Genomic DNA, 21,000 nt, shown 5'->3' with positions numbered 1-21,000 from the left:
TATGGAGTACATCAAGGCTGTATATTGTCACCCTGCTTATTTAACTTATATGCAGAGTACATCATGAGAAACGCTGGACTGGAAGAAACACAAGCTGGAATCAAGGTTGCCGGGAGAAATATCAATAACCTCAGATATTCAGATGACACCATCCTTATGGCAGAAAGTGAAGAGGAACTGAAAAGCCTCTTGATGAAAGTGAAAGGGGAGAGTGAAAAAGTTGGCTTAAAGCTCAACATTCAGAAAACGAAGATCATGGCATCCTGTCCCGTTACTTCATGGGAAATAGATGGGGAAGCAGTGGAAACAGTATCAGGCTTTATTTTTTGGGGCTCCAAAATCACTGTAGATGGTGACTGCAGCCATGAACTTAAAAGACGCTTATTGCTTGGAAGAAAAATTATGACCTAGATAGCATATTGGAAAGCAGAGACATTACTTTGCCGACTAAGGTCCGTCTAGGCTATGCTTTTTCCAGTAGTCATGTATGAATGTGAGAGTTGGACTGTGAAGAAGGCCGAGTGCTGAAGAATTGATGCTTTTGAACTGTGGTTTTGGAGAAGACTCTTGAGAGTCCCTGGGACTGCAAGAAGATCCAACCAGTCCATTCTGAAGGAGATCAGCCCTGGGATTTCTTTGGAAGGGATGATGCTAAAGCTGAAACTCCAGTACTTTGGCCACCTCATGCAAAGAGTTGACTCATTGGAAAAGACTCTGATGCTGGGAGGGATTGGAGACAGGAGGAGAAGGGGGCGACAGAGGATGAGATGGCTGGATGGCATCACTGACTCGATGAACGTGAGTCTGAGTGAACTCTGGGAGCTGGTGATGGATAGGGAGGCTTGGCGTGCTGCGATTCATGGGATCACAAAGAGTTGGACACGACTGAGCGACTGAACTGAACTGAACAGGGTACTTATATAAAAAATGATAGTGTCAACATAATCTAAATGTGTGCCTTTTGACCTACGTCTTACCCAGGACAAACATCACTGTCTCAAATGCTTTTATTGTTGATGAGCAAGTTAAATTTCTAAGAAATCTACACACTTATTTAGGATCACACAGTTCAGTTGGTTGGACTAGGACTTGAACCTACTTATTTTCTCGTTTTGTTGAGCAAAAGTCAGTAAAGAGACAAGGTTCGTTGAAAGGGAATTTTGCTTTATTTCAGAGGCCAGCTACCAGGCAGCAGGGTGTGGGTGTGGGTGGGGAGACTCCTGTTCAAAGGCTGACTCCTTGTTCCTGACAATCAGTTGACAAGGGCTTTTATAGATGGAGGGAAGGTACTACATGTAGGAACAGTGCAGTCAGTTCTGATGGTCATCATGAAATCCGTCATTGCAGTCTGACCAGTGTCACCTTGTTTCAAAGACCATTAATCTTCAGTTCCAGGGTTGGATTGTTTCCATTTCCTTGAGGCCATTTTTCAGAACTGTGCCTGCTTATGTCGTGACTACAGTCTGCTCCTCATGTAGTTCACTTCTCCACTTGGGGTTTCAGGATATGTAACACAGCTCACAGCATACGGCTCACAATAACATCTATAGCCTTGGAGGAGGAGCTAAGGGCCCTGGGAGAGGAGGATGATAGGGCCCTGATCCATTTCAGTCTCGCTTATAAGCTTAGAGGCTGACTTCCAACAGCAAGCCTCCCAGGAACTTCTCAGTGGAGGTTGAAGCAACACTGATTTTCATGATCTAGCAAGAGATGTTATGTTGGTATACAGAGTGAAGTAAGCCAGAAAGAAAAACTCCAATACAGTATACTAACACATATATATGGAATTTAGAAAGATGGTAATGATGATCCTGTATGTGAGACAGCAAAAGAGACACAGATGTGTAGAGCAGACTTTTGGACTCTGAGGGAGAGGGAGAGGGTGGGATGATTGGGAGAATGGCAGTGAAACCTGTATACTATCATGTAAGAAATGAATCGCCAGTCTATGTTAGATGCAGGATAGAGGATGCTTGGGGCTGGTGCAAGGGGATGATCCAGAGAGATGATATGGTGTGGGAGGTGGGAGGGGGGTTCATGTTTGGGAACTCATGTACACCCGTGGTGGATTCATGTCAATGTATGGCAAAACCAATACACTATTGTAATGTAAAATAAAGTAAAAATAAAAATTAAAAAAAAAAGGAAAACACATTCAAGGGCAGTGGGCACAGACCTCTATTCTCAATGACAAATGTCAAAGAAACTGGAGGTTTCATTTATAAATTGATGCTAACATTTATGATCCATAATGCAATGATGCATTTTTATTTTAATGCAATTTTATTGACAATAATATTGACCTAGCCTCCTTAATAAATGAATTCCAAGGTAAAACGAGCAAGAGTAGAGGGACAATTCTTTAATAAAACACACCAAAGTGATGTTGGAGACAAGCAAAGAAAAAAATCCCAATGGATTCACTTGTGTTAAGCACCATGTCACTAAACCAAGTTTTAATTACAGCTTATTCCTAGGTTTCATTTAAACAGTGACAGGAACCAAATGCAAAGTGTAAACTTTGATTAGCTCCTGCATTGAGGAGGAAAGGGGTTCTAAAAAAACATTTTGGAAGGACTAGGATGTAAAATATATACTAGAATATATATTAAATTATTTTGATTTACTTGTAGAGTGAAGTTGCTCAGTCGTGTCCGACTCTTTGCAACCCCGTGGATTGCAGCCCACCAGGCTCCTCTGTCCGTGGGATTCTCCAGGCAAGAATACTGGAGTGGGTTGCCATCTCCATCCCCAGGGGATCTACCCAACTTAGGGATTGAACCCGGGTCATCTGCATTGCAGGCAGACACTTTAACCTCTGAGCCACCAGGGAATTGTATGTATATATGCAACTTACTAATCACCACATTCAGACAAAAAGGTAATAGGAAGCAAGTGAGAAGAGGTAAAGGCTGTACGGGAAAACTGTAATAATTGTTAGATCTAGGTGAGGAAAACGTTGGTATTGTACAAACATGTTTTTGTGCACATGAACCTGCTTCTACGGTTGCAGCTACACACTACAGTCACAAGGTGGCGATAGGCTCACTTATGAATTCGTACAGAAACACTCCTGTGAAAGGAGAGTCCAGAAAGAAATATTTCTCAGCATAACATCCTTAAATGCTGGCTCTACGAGGAGAAATGAGAAATTCCCAGAAGGCCAAAATCATTGAGGAAGTTCACGCCTTATTTGAGTAGTTAACATTGAAATAAGTGCGGGAAAGTGGAAGAAATCCTGAAGTAGGAAGAAGGGATACTTGCTTCCGAGAAAACCTAGTCTCTAGTCGTGGCTTCATTAACGTCTCATTCTGTGGCCTTACTCAAGTCGGAAATGAGTAGCTGTCACGTGAAACATGAGGAACATATCTGAAGAAAAACTTGGAGAGTGACTTCAGTTAGAATTGGAATTGCCTTTAAAAATGATGCTTATTAGAGGACTTTGCTTAGAAATTTTTAGCCACGTAGCACTTACCTAATTCTTAAAGTATAACACTGACAATTTCTCATGAAGCACAGAGAGTAAATCCAAAGCACACTGTGATTATGCAGCCTTCTAAGTTTATTTTGAAAGGACCCTTACAGATTGTTTTGGTAGAGAGTGCAGTTGGATCCATATACCTGGTTGGTTGTATTTGGGTTCTAACCCTGTTAGTGGCTCACCTCCTGTGCTCACATCCTCAGTTGTGTCAGACTGTTTGCAGCTTCATGGAATGTAGTCTCCAGGCACCTCCGTCCATGGAAATTTTGCAGGCAAGAATATTGGGGTGGGTGGCCATTTCCTCCTCCAGGGTGTCTTCCTGACTCAGGGATCGAACCCTCATCTCTTGCATCTTCTGCATTGGCAGGTGGATTCTTTAGCACCACCACCGGGAGAGACTCAAGGCTGATGCATCATTCTATGCTGCTTATAATTTGAAAAATGACCCTTTCAGAAAGCTGCTCTTTTAACTCAGTCATCCTCCTGAGGTTTCAAGTAATCAGTCACCACGTATACAAGCAACACAGACTTTGAACTAACCTCAGTCCAGTAACCATCTTACTCCCGTTGCACGAGAGACCTCAAGCAAGAATCATCTAGGAGAGCTCATTCAGTAAACAAATTCCATCTGATAATTATGTGTTTGTTGTTCAGGAAATACTTACTGAACAACTACTATGTGCCAAAACCATGCATTGACTTACAATACTACAAAGGTACTTGATCTCATGGAGCTCAAATGGCAATAGTGGTATGCAATAATAACAATAGTAAAATGAGAGATAAATAAATGATCAAATCTCATATGTGATGAAGGAAATAAATAAGCTGTGCAAAAGGACAAAACAGATTAAGCACTTATTGATATATAACTTTCTTTTCTTTTTTTTTTTTACTTTGTTTGGTTTTGCTTTGTTGGAAGGGAAGAAGCATACTTAAACACACACACACACACTCACATACACAACAAAACCCAATAAGATAAGTCCACAAGAGGACAGAATGGAGTTTACCAAATACCTGCAGATGCAAACCAGCTGCTGTCAAGTGGTGAATTAAAAACTATGCCCATCTCACCTGGTTACCTTAGTTGCTTCAAGAGTTTCTAGAGGTTTAGAATTTAAAACTATTTTATAATTACCTTGTAATTCTTAGATTTTCCTTTCTCACACTGCTCGGTATGAAAGTAAAAACTTATTCTCGTTTATCCATACTTGAAACAGAATTTGATTGGTGGCTACTTACACATAATAGATTGGAAAAAATGGCTTAAAAAAGGCTAGGCTAATGCACTATGCGTTATTTTTTTTTAAATTTAAATACAGTTACTTTCAGTGCTGTGATAGTTTCCAGTGTACAGCAAAGGGATATACAGTATGTCCTTGCTGTTTATTTTACATGTAATAGTGTATATATGTTAACCACGATACTTGCTTGAACACAGACTGTGTATATTGAGGAGCTCTGTCAATGGGTAGAACAGGAAGGTAAAATAGTGGGAAATGAATTTCAAATTCAAATACATGGCATAGAAAATAAACGGAAGATATGTCACTGGTCCAGTCTCAAGGGTGATTCAATGCAGCATAAACAGACCATTGTTATGCCCTTACTCTTGTAATTGAGTCAGAGACCTCCCTTCATTGTTCTATCATGATATTTGTTCAACTTTAGCCAGGAGAGAAGCAGAGCCAGTCTTACAATCATAAAATGAACTAATTATAATATGGCAAATGTGAAAGGAAAGGAAAGTGAAGTCGCTCAGTCGTGTCCGACTCTTTGCGACCCCATAGACTGTAGCCTACCAGGCTCCTTTGTCCATGGGATTTTCCAGGCAATAGTACTGGAGTGGATTGCCGTTTCCTTCTCCAGCGGATCTTCCCGACCCAGGGATGGAACCCAGGTCTCCCACATTGTAGACAGATGCTTTCCTGTCTGAGCCACCAGGGAAGTCCACATAACATGGCAAAGAAGAAGCTAAATCCTGTTTTAGAAAAGTGGGGAGAAAAAGATTAAAAATGGTGAGAACCAGGGAGATTTGAGGAAAAGTTCAGAAAGAAATGAACCTTTGATTCACGCTTTCTACAGTTCCTAGGCTTTTTCTAGGCAAAGAATCAAAGGATTATATGAAAGGAGTCTGTCACACTTATGGGGCAAAAGTGAAATCTTAAAACATCAGGATCCATTTGGAGAGTGGTCAGGAGCCTGCATCTGAAGCATGGGCTCCACAGAGGAAGTGTAGATGGCCGATCCTGAATGACGTAATAGGTTGACGTGACTTGGCTTTGCAGTGAGTTTATTGTCAGGAAACGTTGAGTCAATACTGCAAACCAAAACATGGTCTCTTATCTGATATTTTTAAATCTGTCTATAATTTGGTTTAGACTTGCCTGTTTCAGAGATGACCTCAGCCTTACAGAGATGACCTCAGCCTTAATATATCCAAGAATGAATTCACGTGATTATCTAATAGTGCAATAGCAAATGACAGAGCAAGAACCTAACTTCTTGGGCTTCGTTTCATTGTAAAAGTTTTGTACAGATGTGTACTTCAGGGGTGCTTGATTTCAAGTCTCAGAAGTATAGAAGAATGAACTTAGCTTTACCCTGATCTACTTTAGAAGGTTGTTTTGAATGTCACTCCAAGAAGGTAGGAATGTATATTGTCAATTGTGGGAACATTTTTTCTAAAGTATCTGTTATTTACAGATCTTTTCCCCCAAAGTATCAAACACTTCAAAAATCTCACTTTTTATCGTATATTGCTTTGTAATGATACTCTTGTCTAGAATCTGTTCCTAAAAACTTAATGTTATTCCCTAAGAATAAAAGACAAAAAAAAAAAAAACCTTATTGTTATTCCCTAAGCAATTGGAACAAAATGAGTTATACTTTGAATTTTTGATATGTTCAAAATTTTATTTTAATAATTATTATAAATCAACATGCATGGAAAGCAGAAACTCAAATTTTATTTTGGTCAGTATACTATTATTCAAATTTATATGATTCAGGTTGGCACTGACTTACCAGAGTAAGTAGATATCTATTTTTCAGGAATTTTATTATGAGTCTCCTTAAACGATAAATTCAATATTACCATTTATTTGATTTCCAAGAAAATTTGCCATGTGTTTTTTTAAAACAGAATACTCGAGAGAGCTATCAGAATAAACATGTCTTTTCTGTAACTTTAGCTTCCCCAACTGTGGAGTTGGAAAAAAAAAAGTCACATTTTCCACAATAGCAATGAAAATTTTGATTACATATTTCCTATATCTTGAACCATACAAAGAAGTAAACAACAACAACAAAAAAGAAGTAAGCATAGAAGAAAAATAAGCAAGCATTGAAGAGAAAATCATAATTGAAAAAGACACATGCAGTACAATGTGTACAGCAGCACTATTCACAGTAGCGAGGACACGGAAACAACCCAAATGTTCATCAGCAGAAGTGTGAATAAAGAAGATATGGTGCATATTTACAACGGACTATTTACTCCGTCATATAAAGGAATAAAGTTGGTTTGCTTGTAGAGATGTGGAAGGACCTAGAGACTGTCATACAAAGTGAAGTAAGTCAGAAAGAGAAAGGTAAATTTTGTATTATTGCATACATGTGGAATCTAGAAAAATGGTACAGGTGATCATATTTGCAAAACAGAAGTAGAGACACAGACATAGAGAACAAACGTTTGGACACCAAAGGAGAAAGGAGATGGTGGGAGGAAATGAGGGATTTGATTGACATATACCCACTATTGATACTATCTAGAAAATAGATAACTAATGTGGATATACAGTATGGGAGGGCCCCCAACATCCTGGATCTAATGCCTGATGATCTGATGTAAAACCAGGTGGAGCTGATATAATAATATAGAAGTAAATAAACACATGAACAATAAATATCATGCACTTGAATCATCCTGAAACATACCCCCTTCCCTGGTTGGTGGAAAAAATGTCTTCTCAAAATTGGTCCCTGATGCCAAAAAGGTATAGCACAGTGCATAGCACATGGAACAGTACTTAATGCACTGTTGGAAGGAAGTCCTAAAGGGAGGGGATATATGTATATGTATAGTTGGTTCATTTTCCTGTATAGTAAAAACCAATACTGTACAGAAGAGATCATCATGACCCAGATAACCACGATGGTGTGATCACTCACCTAGAGCTAGACATCCTGGAATGCAAAGTCAAGTGGGCCTTAGGAAGCATTGCTATGAACAAAGCTATTGGAGGTGGTGGATTTCCAGCTGAGCTATTTCAAATCCTAAAAATGATGCTGTGAAAGTGCTGCACTCAATATGCCAGTAAATTTGGAAAACTCAGCAGAGGCCACAGGACTGGCAAAGGTCCGTTTTTATTTCAATCCCAAAAAAGGCATGCCAAAAATTCCTCAAACTACCACACAATTGCGCTCATCTCCCAACGCTAGCATTGTAATGCTCAAAATTCTCCAAGCTGGACTTCAATAGCACATGAACCAACAACTTCCAGATGTCCAAGCTGTATTTAGAAAAGGCAAAGAAACCAGAGATCAATTTGCCAACATCTGTTGCATAATCAAAAAGCAAGAGAATTACCGAAAAAACATCTACTTCTGCTTTATTGACTATGCCAAAGCCTTTGACTGTGTGGATCATAAGAAACTGTGGAAAATTCTGAAAGAGATGGGAATACCAGACCACCTGACCTGCCTCCTGTGAAATCTGTTTGCAGGTCAAGGAGCAACAGTTAGAACTGGACATGGAACAATGGACTGATTCCATATTGGGAAAGGAGTACGTCAAGGCTGTATATTTTCACCCAGTTTATTTAACTTACGTACAGATTACATCATGCAAAATGCTGAACTGGATGAAGCAAAAGCTGGAATCAAGATTGCAAGAAGAAATATCAATAACCTCAGATATGCAGATGACTTCAGCCTTATGGCAAAAAGTGAAGAAGAACTAAAGAGCCTCTCGATGAAAGTGAAGAGAAGAGTGAAAAAGTTGACTGAACTCAACATTCAGAAAACCAAGATCATGGCATCCAGTCCCATGATATAGCCACTATGGTGAAAGGTATGGCAGTTCCTTAAAAAACTGAAACATAGAACTGCCATATGATCCACCTATCCGACTCCTCAGCACATGCCCTGAGACATCTTTTCTTTAGGTGTATGTTTCCTCAGTTATTTAATGAGGAGGTTAGATATGAACTGTTGCAAAATTCACAAAAATTAGAATTCTCAGTGTGTGTTCACTTTGTACCACAAAATGTGCATGGAGCCACTATGACAATATATACAGGTAAAATGCAGAGATCTGAAATGGAAATTAAAGAGATGGAGGGGGATGTCTAGTCAGCTGGAAGAACATATTGCTCTGTTTCTGACAGATTTTAGTTCTTTTGGCAGATCCCTCTATTTCTTACAGCACAGTAATCAGAAATAAATTGTGTCCTTGATAGGCAAACACAGCCGTCTTCTTTAACATCACCAGAAACGGGTAATCTGCAGAGCAAAAGAAAAGTACTCTCTTTAGAGTTCATGATTTTCTCACATAATTCTCCTCATCCAGCCAGTATTTTCTGTAACTTTCAGGAAACAATGAGATGCTCAGTTATTAAGCATTGGGTAAGTAAAGTGTCTAAGGGCAGAAAGTGAAGAGGAACTAAAAAGCCTCTGAAAGAGGGTGAAAGAGGAGAGTGAAAAAGGTGGCTTGCAACTCAATATTCAAAGCTAAGATTTTAGCATCCAGTTCCATCACTTCATGGCAAATAGCAGGGGAAAAAATGCAAGCAGTGACAGACTTTGTTTGCTTGGGCTCCAAAATCTTTGTAGACAATGACTAAAGCCCTGAAATTAAAAGACACTTGCTCGTGGGAATGGCTACCCACTCCAGTGTTCTTGTCTGGAGAATTTCATTTCTGTGGACAGAGGAACCTGGAGGGATATATCCATAGTGTGGGAAAGAGTCAGACCGGACTGAGGGACTAACACTTTCACATTCATTTTTTTTTCACTTGCTCCTTGGAAGGAAAGCTATGACAAACCTAGACAGCATATTCAAAAGCAAAAACATCACTTTGTCAGCAAATGTCAGTATAGTCAAAGCTTCGGCTTTTCCATTACTCACGGAGTGATGTGAAATTTATACCATAAAGAGAGTAAGTGCCGAAGAATTGATGGTTTCAAATCGTGGTGCTGGAGAAGATTCTTGAGAGTCCCTTGGACTGCATGCAAATCAAGTCAGTCAACCAACCCTAAAAGAAATCAACCCTGAATATTCCTTGGAAGGACTGATGCTCCGATACTTTGACCACCTGATGGGAAAAGCCAGCTCACTGGAAAAGACCTTGATGCTGGTAAAGACTGGGGCCAAAGGAGAAGGGGGAGGCAGAGGAAGAGATGGTTAGATAGCATCACTGACTCAAATGGACATGAATTTGAGCAAACTTGGAGACACTGGAGGACAGAGGAACCTGGAGAGCTGCAGTCTATGAGGGTCACAACGGGAGGGACACGACTTAACAACTGAACAGTGATCACTACAGAGTCAGTCATAAATATAAACTTTTAATAGAAACATCTGGAACTTGCAAGTTCATCTTCACTGGAAGCGAAGCATTCTAAACAGAAATGTCATCATGATATATACAAGATGAAGCTTTGAAAATTGGAAACTGAATCTCCTATTAACATATCACATGAAAAACGTATTGCTTTCACGGAACTTTGATTTTCTTAAATATTTAGGATATAACGACCTAGTATTTGGGGAGGCATTGAGATGATACCTATACAAGTGTGATCAGACTTAAACAGAGTATGTGCTCAGGAAATGTAGTAAGTATGTATAGATACGCAGGGTCTGCAGAATTTGAATGTGGCCCGAAAAGGAGGCTCAGTTCATGTTGTATGTAGTGGAAGGCTCCTTTCCTCCCGTTCCAAACAGTTCACAAGTGTCTGCTCTGATCAATGTTCTATTAGTTCCAAAGAAGCAGGAGTGTCATGGCTCATTGCAGATTTGGTGTGAGTAGCAGTCAAAGAATAGGATGGCAATGCAGAACTGGCACGCCAGTATGGGATATGCGCAAGACGTTCACCTGCTTGTCCTAAATTGAAAGTGAAGGGGTACGGTGGGCAGGGCTCCATCACAGATTTTCTTTGTTCCTTTGTTCCATTTCTTCATAAAACCCCTTGGCCCTGAAAAGTTCACCTTAATTCCCTCCTAGTGCCTGACAGTCTAGTCACATCAGCATTTCTTTCAAGAGAGTAATAGCAAAAGTCTCTTTTGCTATTTTATCTCTTTCATCTTTCTGGTCCCTCCAACTTTCAAGATAACTTTTTAAATGCTCAACTGACCAAGCTCGTTTCCAAAAGGCCCTTGCTGACTTCCTAGGCTCGCTTTGACCAGATCTCTGCCTAGTTCTTTAGTGTTAACTTCTTTAATCCCCAAAGCAGTCCTGTGGAAAAAAAATTATTATCATTCTATCTTTTACTTTACTTGAAAACCAGGGTTCAGTTCAATTCAGTTCAGTCGCTCAGTCATGTCCGACTCTTTGTGACCCCATGGACTGCAGCACGCCAGGCCTCCCTGTTCATCATCAACTCCCGGAGTTTACTCAAACTCATGTCTGCTGAGTTGGTGATGCCATCCGACCATCTCATCCTCTGTCGTCCCCTTCTCCTCCTTCCTTCTATCTTTCCCAGCATCAGGGTCTTTTCAAATGAGTCAGTTCGTCACATCAGGTGGACAAAATTTTGGAGTTTCAGGTTTAGCATCAGTCCTTCCAATGAATATTCAGGACTGATTTCCTTTGGGGTAGATTAGTTGGATCTCCTTGCAGTCCAAGGGATTCTCAAGAGTCTTCTCCAACACCACAGTTCAAATGCATCAATTCTTCTGCACTCAGCTTTCTTTATAGTCCAACTCTCACATCCATACATGACTACTGGAAAGATATAGCTTTGACTAGATGGACATTTGTTGGTAAAGTAATGTCTCTACTTTATAATATGCTGTCTAGTTTAGGGCACTAAATAAAAGCAGTGTCTAACTGCTACTGTTTTACTATCATATGATACCTTCCAGATTTACCTGATCACAGTCTTAATAAAACCATTACTTTACTCTTCAGAATAGAAGAGAATGTTCAGTCACATTTAATCTATCAACTGTGCCTGTATTTCTTCTCATAAACACCTCAGAGTTTTCCAATTTTATAATAAACCTTAATAAAATAAACATAATGCCCCAGTAAGAAACATACACACATTTAACCAAAATTAATCTTTTCTAATGACAAAGAAATAAAAGTAAGTTAATATCAGAGTTGCATTTATATGTCAATGACGTATAGATAAGAATCCCTGTGAAACAAATAAAAATTCAGAATAGATTTTATTTAACAAAATACATTTGCCTTTTAATACGTTTATTCTAGTCCAGAACACTTTATTTAAAAATAATATTCATGTGTGGCAAAACCAATATAGTATTGTAAAGTAAAATAAAAAAATTCATTTAAAAATACTGCACTTAAAAAAATACTGTATTTTGGAATGAATCAAACAAATGAAAACTTGGTCATTAAACCAACATATCTCAATATCTGGTAACTTTCCACACAATAAAGTATTACTATATTTTGGATAAACTTGAATATGCTCCTGGGTCTTAACCTTCAATGTCTTGGTGTTTTGAATGAGAAAAAGAATTGATTTTAACTGTAATTTATACAAATGTCAATAAATCTTTTGCAGACTCAAAAAACCATACCACAATGTCATCTGTTCTGGAAAACTCAACAAAAGTTCTTTTCAGAAACTGGGTTGGATGCCTGAACACTTTCGCTTTCTAGGGAAAAATAGTGTCCTGCCCTTTGATGTACAAAAATGATGAAGTCCATTAAAGATTTGTAATTTAATTGGTAACATCAGTCCTAAAACATTCACGGTTATCCTGGCTATCTTGCAATGAGACTATAGTGAGAGAACCAGAAAGAAATGGCAAGGGCTTCCCTGACGACTCAGTGAAGAAGCCACCTGCCAAAGCAGGAGACACAGGTTCGATCCCTAATCTGGGAAGATCCTACCTGCTGTGGAGCAACTAATCCTGTGCAAGACAACTGTCGTGTCTGTGCTCTAGAGCCCGTACACTGCAACTGCTGAAGCCCGAGTGCCCTAGAAGCTGTGCTCTGCAGCAAGAGAAACTACCACAGTGAGAAGCCCGCACACCACAGCTAGAGAGCGCCCCCTACTCTGAGCCACTAAAGAAAACTCTGAGCAGCAATGAAGACCCAGCACAGACAAAAATAAATCAACACAATGGAAGAAAAAGAAATGGCAAATAGCTCTGTTGTGGCTTATGCAGGTTTACTACATCTCCTCAAACAACTCTTTTTCTACATTACTGGTTAAAATAGGCTCCAATATTTCTCACCGTTTGGCTAGTTCCCAAATATCTGGATTCCACATACTCTGATTCGTGCTATATTTTTCTTCTCGTATTTATCGTTCTAGCATGGCCCACTAAGGTATGTGGTCCCACAGGTTGAAAAACTATTTAACAATTCTATGTGTCAATATCTTCTAGCTAGAAATTTCTTTATTTTAAAATTTTATTCTTTGAAAAACTTTTGTGTGTGTGTCCCTCCCAAAGGAATTGGTCTATTCCTTGTATCCTAAAACTCCATTTCAGATAAAACATATGTTGTGACAAAGGGTTGGTGTGTTTCCACATATTGAGCTTTTTAACCAACTTCAGAAACATTCTTCTTCTCAGGCTATTAACTGTAAATCTCAGTCTTCAATAACAATGTTACTATCATGCTAATTGATATAAATGCTGTAAATTGAATATCAAAGTTAGCTTATCTAATACTCACATATTAGAGTTTAAAAAGTATCCATTTATCCACTTCCATTTCTTCTCTGGTAATGTAAAATTTAATCCAACCCAAAACAGCATTCCTTCTTTGTTTATCAGGTTTTGTATGAGTCTCTGTAAATGAAACAGAAGAAATGACTGAATATTGAATCTGTTTATCTGTTGCTGGTTTGCATTCTTATGCTCATCCTCTGAAACCCAGTTCAAGTATCACCTCTTCTATGAGGCCTTTCCTGACTCCCTGTTGGAGTTAATTAATCCTTATTTGTGATATTTCTATTTGTTCATTTATATATTAATATATACAAATGTTTATGTTTATATTGTTGTATTCATTACATTATATTTATTTTGTTTTCATGTCTATTTAGTCTCACAGACTGTGAGCTTCTTGAAGTCAAGGTTGATATTTTCATCTGCATAGAACCCTCAAGGCTAAAGCACAAAGATCTTGATGTGGCTAGAAGTCAGTGCTAAGTTGTATTAAAGTATTTTAGTTAATTATTTACCAGTTCTTCTTTATCTTGAATAAGCAGCAGACTGGATTCTCTTGTGGAACAGTCAGCTAGACTGTCATTCCAAGGTTTGAAAGCTTCATGAAAATACAAGCATTTATCTCGGATTTGTTGCCAAGGCATTGGGCACGTTAACGGAACTGGTCTCTCTAAAGTAAGAAAGAAGGGGAGCGATAAAGTAAGAAAGAGGAAGAAATAAATGTTATGTTTCTAACCTGTCCCCACCCCCACTAACACTAACTACGCATGCACTAGTCGTCATAAATTCAGGAAAGACTTTGCTCATCGCTGCGAGGACAATTATGTATTTAGAATTTAATGTAACTGTGAAGCTTTTGTGGAGAAGGCAATGGCACCCCACTCCAGTACTCTTGCCTGGAAAATCCCATGGACGGAGGAGCCTGGAAGGCTGAAGTCCATGGGGTCGCTAGGAGTCAGACACGACTGAATGATTTCACTTTCACGTTTCGCTTTCACGCATTGGAGAAGGAAATGGCAACCCACTCCAGTGTTCTTGCCTGGAGAAACCCAGGCACGGGGGAGCCTGGCGGGCTCCCATCTATGGGGTCGCACAGAGTTGGACACGACTGAAGCGACTTAGCAGCAGCAGCTGCAGCAGCAGTGAAGCTTTTGAGACCATTGTTCATTCTGCTACTAAGATTTGAAAAATAGTGACCAGTTAAAACACTAACAGACAGAATAACTTGTTCAAGTCCACACAAGCAGATGGTGATAGAGACAAAACTCTTCCTAGGATTCCTGAAATTCCTCACCAGTGGTCTTTCTACTCCATGGACAACAATACCAAAATCATCTAAAAAATACACTTGAAACAATATAGCTTGAAAGCAAATAATAGTTCATAAGTTAATGGCAAATACCATGGAGAAAAATTGTAAAAAATTTCTAATGCTCAATTATATATTTGAATACTCAGTTCAACACAGTTACTCAGTCTTTTCTGATTCTGTGAACCCACGGATTGCAGCATGGAGCTTCCTTTTCCATCACCAACTCCCAGAGCTAGCTCAAACTTATGTCCATCGAGTCATGACGGACTCCTTTTTTTCTTTGGTGAGTTGTGTATTAAGGATATCACTGGTAAATAAAAAGAAACTATTAAAAAGATTAATGCTAAAAGCTGCAGTGAAATGGATACACTATATTTATCACTTCTGGAAATGATTTCAAAAAGTTTGAAATGAACAGAATATAAAAGTAATAGCAATGTAGTAACAGAGAGTCCATTTAGAAGACAATGTAAACAAACACATAACAAGTAAACCCACAGAAAGATTGAGTTACTTGCTTCTACTATAAATAAGGCTTTACTTATTGACTGCAACTTTCTTTGCTTGCTTATCAGCCTACAATGCAGGGGGCCCCGGTTGGATTCCTGTGTCGTGAAGATCCACTGGAGAAGGGTTAGGCTACCTACTTCAGTATTCTTGGACTTCCCAGTGGCTCAGCTGGCAAAGAATCCAAGAGCCCCTGGAGAAGGAAAAGACTACCCATTCCAGTATTCTGACCTGGAGAATTCCATGGACTGTATAGTCCATGGGGTTGCAAAGAGTCAGACACCGCTGAGCGACTTTCACTTTCACAAGTTTTTACTTGCTTTCAGTAACCCGGTGTTACTTAAACTCTTAAATTGCTTCCACTCCTGTCTGTATGCTCCACCTTCAGAATGAGTGTAATTGTGCCTATCCTATGTGAGACATTGCCCAGGACAATCTGAAATTTCGAAGACTTAAGAAACTATAGGGACTTCCTGAGCCATCCAGTGTTAAACCAGCCTTCCAGTGCATGGGGAGTAGGTGTGATCCTGGTTGGAAAGCTGAGATCCCACAAGCGTCTTGGCCAAAAACAGAGAACAAAAACAAACAAAAACCCAGAACATAAGAACAACTGAAGCAATATTGTAACAAGTTCAATAAAGACTTAAAAACTGTAAGCTTTACAAAATCTAAATACAAATCAAGTATTTCTGATGAATCGGTTCAGTTCATTTCAGTCACTCGGTTGTGTCTGACTCTTTGTGACCCCATGAATCACCGCACGCCAGGCCTCCCTGTCCATCACCAACTCCCGGAGGTCACTCAAACTCAAGTCCATCAGGTCAGTGATGCCATCCAGCCATCTCATCCTCTGTCATCCCCTTCTCCTCCTGCCCCCAATCCCTCCCAGCATCAGGGTCTTTTCCAATGATCAACTCTTCTCATGAGGTGGCCAAATTATTGGAGTTTCAGCTTCAGCATCGGTCCTTTCAAAGAACATCCAGGACTGATTCCCTTTAGGATGGACTGGTTGGACCTCCTTTCAGCCCAAGGGACACTCAAGAGTCTTCTCCAACACCACAGTTCAAAAGCATAAATTCTTTGGTGCTTAGCTTTCTTTATAGCCCATCTCTCACATCCATGCATGACTACTGGAAAAACCATAGCTTTGACTAGAAGGACCATTGTTGGCAAAGTATTATCTCTGCTTTTTAATATGCTATCTAGGTTGGTCCTAAGTTTCCTTCCAAGAAGTAAGCGTCTTTAATTTCATGGCTGCAATCACCATCTGCAGTGATTTTGGAGCCCCCGAAAACAAAGCCTGACACTGTTTCCCCATCTATTTCCAATGAAGTGATGGGACCAGATGCCATGATCTTAGTTTTCTGAATTATGAGCTTTAAGCCAACTTTTTCACTCTCCTCTTTCACTTTCATCAAGAGGCTTTTTAGTTCCTCTTTACTTTTTGCCATAAGGGTGGTGTCGTCTGCATATCTGAGGTTATTGATATTAGTGGCTAATTTGAAATGTACTGTAGATAGAAAACATACACACTAGATTTCAAAGATCTGAAACAATCTGTAAAAAGAATGTAAAATAGCTCAATAATTTTTGTATTACTTTGTGCTGAAATATTTTGGTGTAGTACATAAAATATATTTTAAAATAAAAAATCTGTAAATAATTGGAAAATTTCTTTATTATTGTCACCCTTTTATCATAATTACAATTAAAAAAAATTATTGGAGCACATGTGAAATCTCTTGCAATGACTTCGAACAATTAGGCCAAGGAATTTACCCGAGGCCAAAGCTTGCAGAATGAATATGGGCTGAGCACTAATAGAGCACTGTTTTGTGACTCTTTTTATTTCATTGGTCTTCCAGTAAGTTTGGGGTAGTCATATTGATGGTACAAGTAGAATAAGTAGAAAAATAAAAATAAACGATCTTGTACCACTTACCTGACAATTTTAACCCAATCAGAGTCAAGGCAAGAAGAATAATCCAAGCACATCCAAGTTTCCAAGCAAATTTATGCTGACATGGACCCCGACAAACATCTGAGAGGTTAAGAAAATATACCAGGTTAACTCTGTTGAGTTCATTTGGTACAAAACGCAAAGGTTGTTAGGATCACATAAGAAAGAGCTAGATTTCGGATGAGGGCTAGGGGCAGGAAAGAACATTTACCAATCATCTTAACGTAGGATTCTGAAGACTTCCATGGTGGCCCAGTGGTTAAGAATTTGCGTGCCAATGCAGGGCCTGGAGTTGGATGTGTGGTCCAGGAAGATTTCATGTGCCACAGCACAACTGAGTCCATGCTCCACAACAAGAGAAGCCGCCACAGTGAGAAGGCCACGCATTGCAAGTGAAGAGTAGCCCCCTCACCACAACCAGAGAAAGGCTGCATGCAGCAACAAAGCCCCAGTGCAGCTAAAATAAACAAGCCAGAGACCAAGGGGGTGGAAATGATAAATACATGTAAAGTTTTCTCTTTTGCACTTCATAGCATCTAAGACATAATATACTTATTCATTTATATGTATGTCTTCCTAGCAGTATAATATAAACACAAGAATAGAAAATATTTTTTCACTATTTTGTTCACTTACAGTTGCCCCAGCACCTGGGCACATCTGCCTCAGGTGCTTATTTTTGGATGAAAAGATAAACTCTAGAGGCATTTTGCCAACACTTATCTACTTTTATAAGAAATTATAAACTAAATAAGTCACAACTCACATCTCTGTCTGGTTTCCCCGAATATCTTATATATAATCACTATTCCACAGTTCCCACAGCCTGAACAGTTCAGCCAAAGAGCTCAAGGGTAGTTTCACAATAACTGTAATACCAGGTCAATGTGCAGAGAAAGAATGTCACCTGCCATTTCAAGAAACAAGAGATGTTGCTACCAAAAAGCCATCAACCCGGGCAGCTGCCCTGATGGTGAAGCCTGAGGGGAATTTAGGATAGAGGAAAAATAGGATAAAAGCCTGGGTATTTAAAATACATGTGGATGATTGGTTTCAATAAGAATGATTGATTTCTTGTGTCTTCCCACATGTAGAAAGCACTAAAATCATGAACTTGAGACATCTGTTTTTGTGATCAGCAGTCATCTTTTGATAGTCAACTACATGTTTTTCGTTTTGTTTTAAGCAAAAACTCCTATAAATCCTGGCTCCGCTGTCACCTTTGGAGAAAGTTCCTTAGAGTTATCCAAGAGGCTACCGTCTTGGCTATAGTCCTCAGTAAAGTCACCAAATACATAATTCTCAATTCTCAGGTTACGTATTTTTTTCAGTCAAGTGTTTTATAACCATGCATTTTGTTCTGACTTTATTCTATTTTGTTTTCCATATTTACTTTTAGAATGATATGTTGTGGAATAATGATTGCAATCAAAAGAGACATATATTCTGGCCCCCTTGATTTGGGATCATAGATAGTAGCTTTTGTGGAAAAGCTTGCCATCTTTCTGTATACTCGTTCTCCAAAATGTCCTTTCAACACCATCCTCCTTTCTTCCACTTTTGCTTGATTTGAATAGGGAACAGAAAGCCTTGCTCTTTCACATCAAAAAATACCCATAGCTTAATCAAACTCTCATTGTAGTTATCAAAATTCCCCAAATTTCCATTACCCCATATGAAAGGATCATCAAACTCTTTTGTAACCCTAAGACTTTTCAATCTCCAATTTAGAATGTTGATAATTTAACAGTTTCAAATTATACCAAACGATCTTAAAAAGATACAACCCATGTGCTAAGTACACTATGAAATGAATATCACATGGGATAAAAATTGCAATATTAGAAAATTTGGTTTGATATCAGAAGGCAGTCCCCTATTATGATAATTTTATACATTTTTCTACTTAGTTTCTAGTTTCTTTTCATCCATCCCCAGCTCATGGAATCCATTACCTCATGTTAGAATCCCTATCTCCTTCACTCAGAATACTAGATCACACACACACAAAATTGCCAACTTCAACAAATGTCAAATAGTTTCATCAGTGATATTCTCCCATGTCCTGTGTCTTACCTCCTTCTAAGCTGATACACATTTTAATTTAAAAATCATCAGATTGTGAATATATTCAAGTCTTTGATCTTGAATACCATTTTTTCAGAACAGCTTTTCCCTTCCTTTTGTAGAGTGAAAGATGTCAATCATTAAGACTACACTCCAGTGTTTTGAAGGGAACATCATGGATGCAAATGCGTTGGAACTTACAGTAATTTATAGAGGAATTTGGAATAAAGCAGGTTAGTAAATTACAGCAAGGTAGTAAAGTATCTCCAAACATACTCCTTTGTTAAAAAACAAACAAACTAAAAAACAAAAGGGGACTTTCTGGTGGTTCAGTGGTTAAGCCTCCAAGTTTCCACTGCAGGGAGCACAGATTTGAACCCTGGTCTGGGAACAAAGATCATGCATCGTGCATGGTGAAGCAAAAAAAACCAACAAGACAAAGAAAAATACTTCTTTGTTCATATGTTCATAGATGTAAAATATTTCCTAAAGAATCTTTTTGCCGAGGTTCAGCGATAAGAGTGAGGTTCACTTTTCACAAAATTGTCTTGATAAAAAACAAACCTACAAGATGTGAGTTTTTTCCCATATCTGTGATTACCTATAGACAGGCCCTGCTATATCTATTTAACATTAGCATATGACTGCTGCTCATCTTCTAAGTCATGATTTAAAACCAAACATTTAAGCAAAAAATCTAAGTATTGGAAGATATACCAATGCCAGAAGGAAAATTAAAGTCACTTACTCTGACGAAGAGAAGAGGGTGATGACCTTTCAATGGCAGAACCCCTGGGTAGGGTTGAATTTACATAAATCGTCTGATTGTCCATTGCAAATGGCAGAATGTGGCACTAATGTTGTATAAAAGAAAAAAAAAATTCTAAGTTCTATGAGGCAAGATCAGCTAAAAGAAGTGCCCATTCGTGAAAAGCTCTCTTGTCTTCCTGTTCTCACCTACCCACATCTACCCACATAACTGTGGGTTTTCTGTGAATTAGTGAGAAAACCCACTTACTTGGTGTCAAGCATACTTAGACATGTGATATTGGGATAGCCAAAAAGTTCATTTGAGTTAAAATGCAAACGAATTTTTTAGCCAACCCAATATCTACTTTCTTTAATTAACTGTCCTGTTTGACAAATTCTAAGAAGGCTTGCTGTTGTCTTCATAGCCATCCATTTTGAATACCTTTCTCTGTGCTGGGACCAGAGTAGATGATATGAAGCACTCTAATTTGGCTCAAAAAAAGTTAGAATTAAGATAAATAATATTTAATACAAGGTTGTAAAACATAAACACTAATGCAAAAACCAAACCAAACCAAAATCCTGCAGGACACCCTTCAAAACCTCTAAAATCTTCTTTAAATATTTGTCCTCTCCCCTCAAGGATGTGAAATGTGGAAAATGAAGTTATAAATGTGGAAAAGAGCACTGAGTAATAGAAGAGAGGAAACAAAGAGCCAAACATCCAGACTATTCTTAGCTTAAAAGAATGCTATGTTTCAATGCCATTCTCCCAAATCATCCTGCCCTCTCCCTCTCCCACAGAGTCAAAAAGTCTGTTCTGTACATGGAACTTATGCACACCCATGGTGGATTCATGTTGATGTATGGCAAAACCAATACAGTATTGTAAAGTAAAAATATATATAAAAATTTAAAAAAAATAGGGGAAAAAAAAGAATGCTGTGCACTGAAGTTTAATTTCAAGTTATGCAGCATGACTATGACCACATGGAATCCACAATGGCCACATTAAAAAGAGTTGATGATGAAAAAGTATT

The 21,000-nt window shown here is 38.7% G+C and overlaps 1 protein-coding gene across 2 annotated transcripts; it reads right to left on the bottom strand.

The window, feature by feature from the left end:
- Positions 1–8,287: 8,287 nt before the first annotated feature.
- Positions 8,288–20,143, bottom strand: LOC138438337 (killer cell lectin-like receptor subfamily B member 1). 2 transcript variants are annotated; one of them, XM_069586505.1, is made up of 6 exons: positions 19,959–20,143; positions 17,355–17,600; positions 17,126–17,224; positions 13,880–14,034; positions 13,369–13,484; positions 8,288–8,989 (listed from the first exon to the last, which is right to left on the bottom strand). In XM_069586505.1, exons 1-6 carry the CDS (start codon positions 20,041–20,043, stop codon positions 8,878–8,880), a joined length of 813 nt encoding a protein of 270 aa, XP_069442606.1. In that variant the 5' UTR covers positions 20,044–20,143; the 3' UTR covers positions 8,288–8,877. The 2 variants fall into 2 exon arrangements, with proteins under 2 accessions (XP_069442606.1, XP_069442605.1); XM_069586504.1 differs by lacking the exon at positions 17,355–17,600 and having other exon boundaries at positions 19,959–20,129.
- Positions 20,144–21,000: the final 857 nt, after the last annotated feature.

This window comes from Ovis canadensis, chromosome 3 (assembly GCF_042477335.2).
Source record: "Ovis canadensis isolate MfBH-ARS-UI-01 breed Bighorn chromosome 3, ARS-UI_OviCan_v2, whole genome shotgun sequence".
Lineage (NCBI taxonomy): Eukaryota > Metazoa > Chordata > Mammalia > Artiodactyla > Bovidae > Ovis > Ovis canadensis.
This window is presented reverse-complemented; position numbering and strand designations above follow the sequence as displayed.

Excerpts from the sequence above, each read along its gene's own strand:
- LOC138438337 (XM_069586505.1), bottom strand. The coding sequence starts at position 20,043 with ATGGACAATCAGACGATTTATGTAAATTCAACCCTACCCAGGGGTTCT. Across the intron at positions 14,035-17,125 it reads GATTGGGTTAAAATTGTCAG|AGAGACCAGTTCCGTTAACG; the intron begins GTAAGTGGTACA and ends TTCTTACTTTAG. Across the intron at positions 13,485-13,879 it reads TTCAAGATAAAGAAGAACTG|AGACTCATACAAAACCTGAT; the intron begins GTAAATAATTAA and ends TTTCATTTACAG.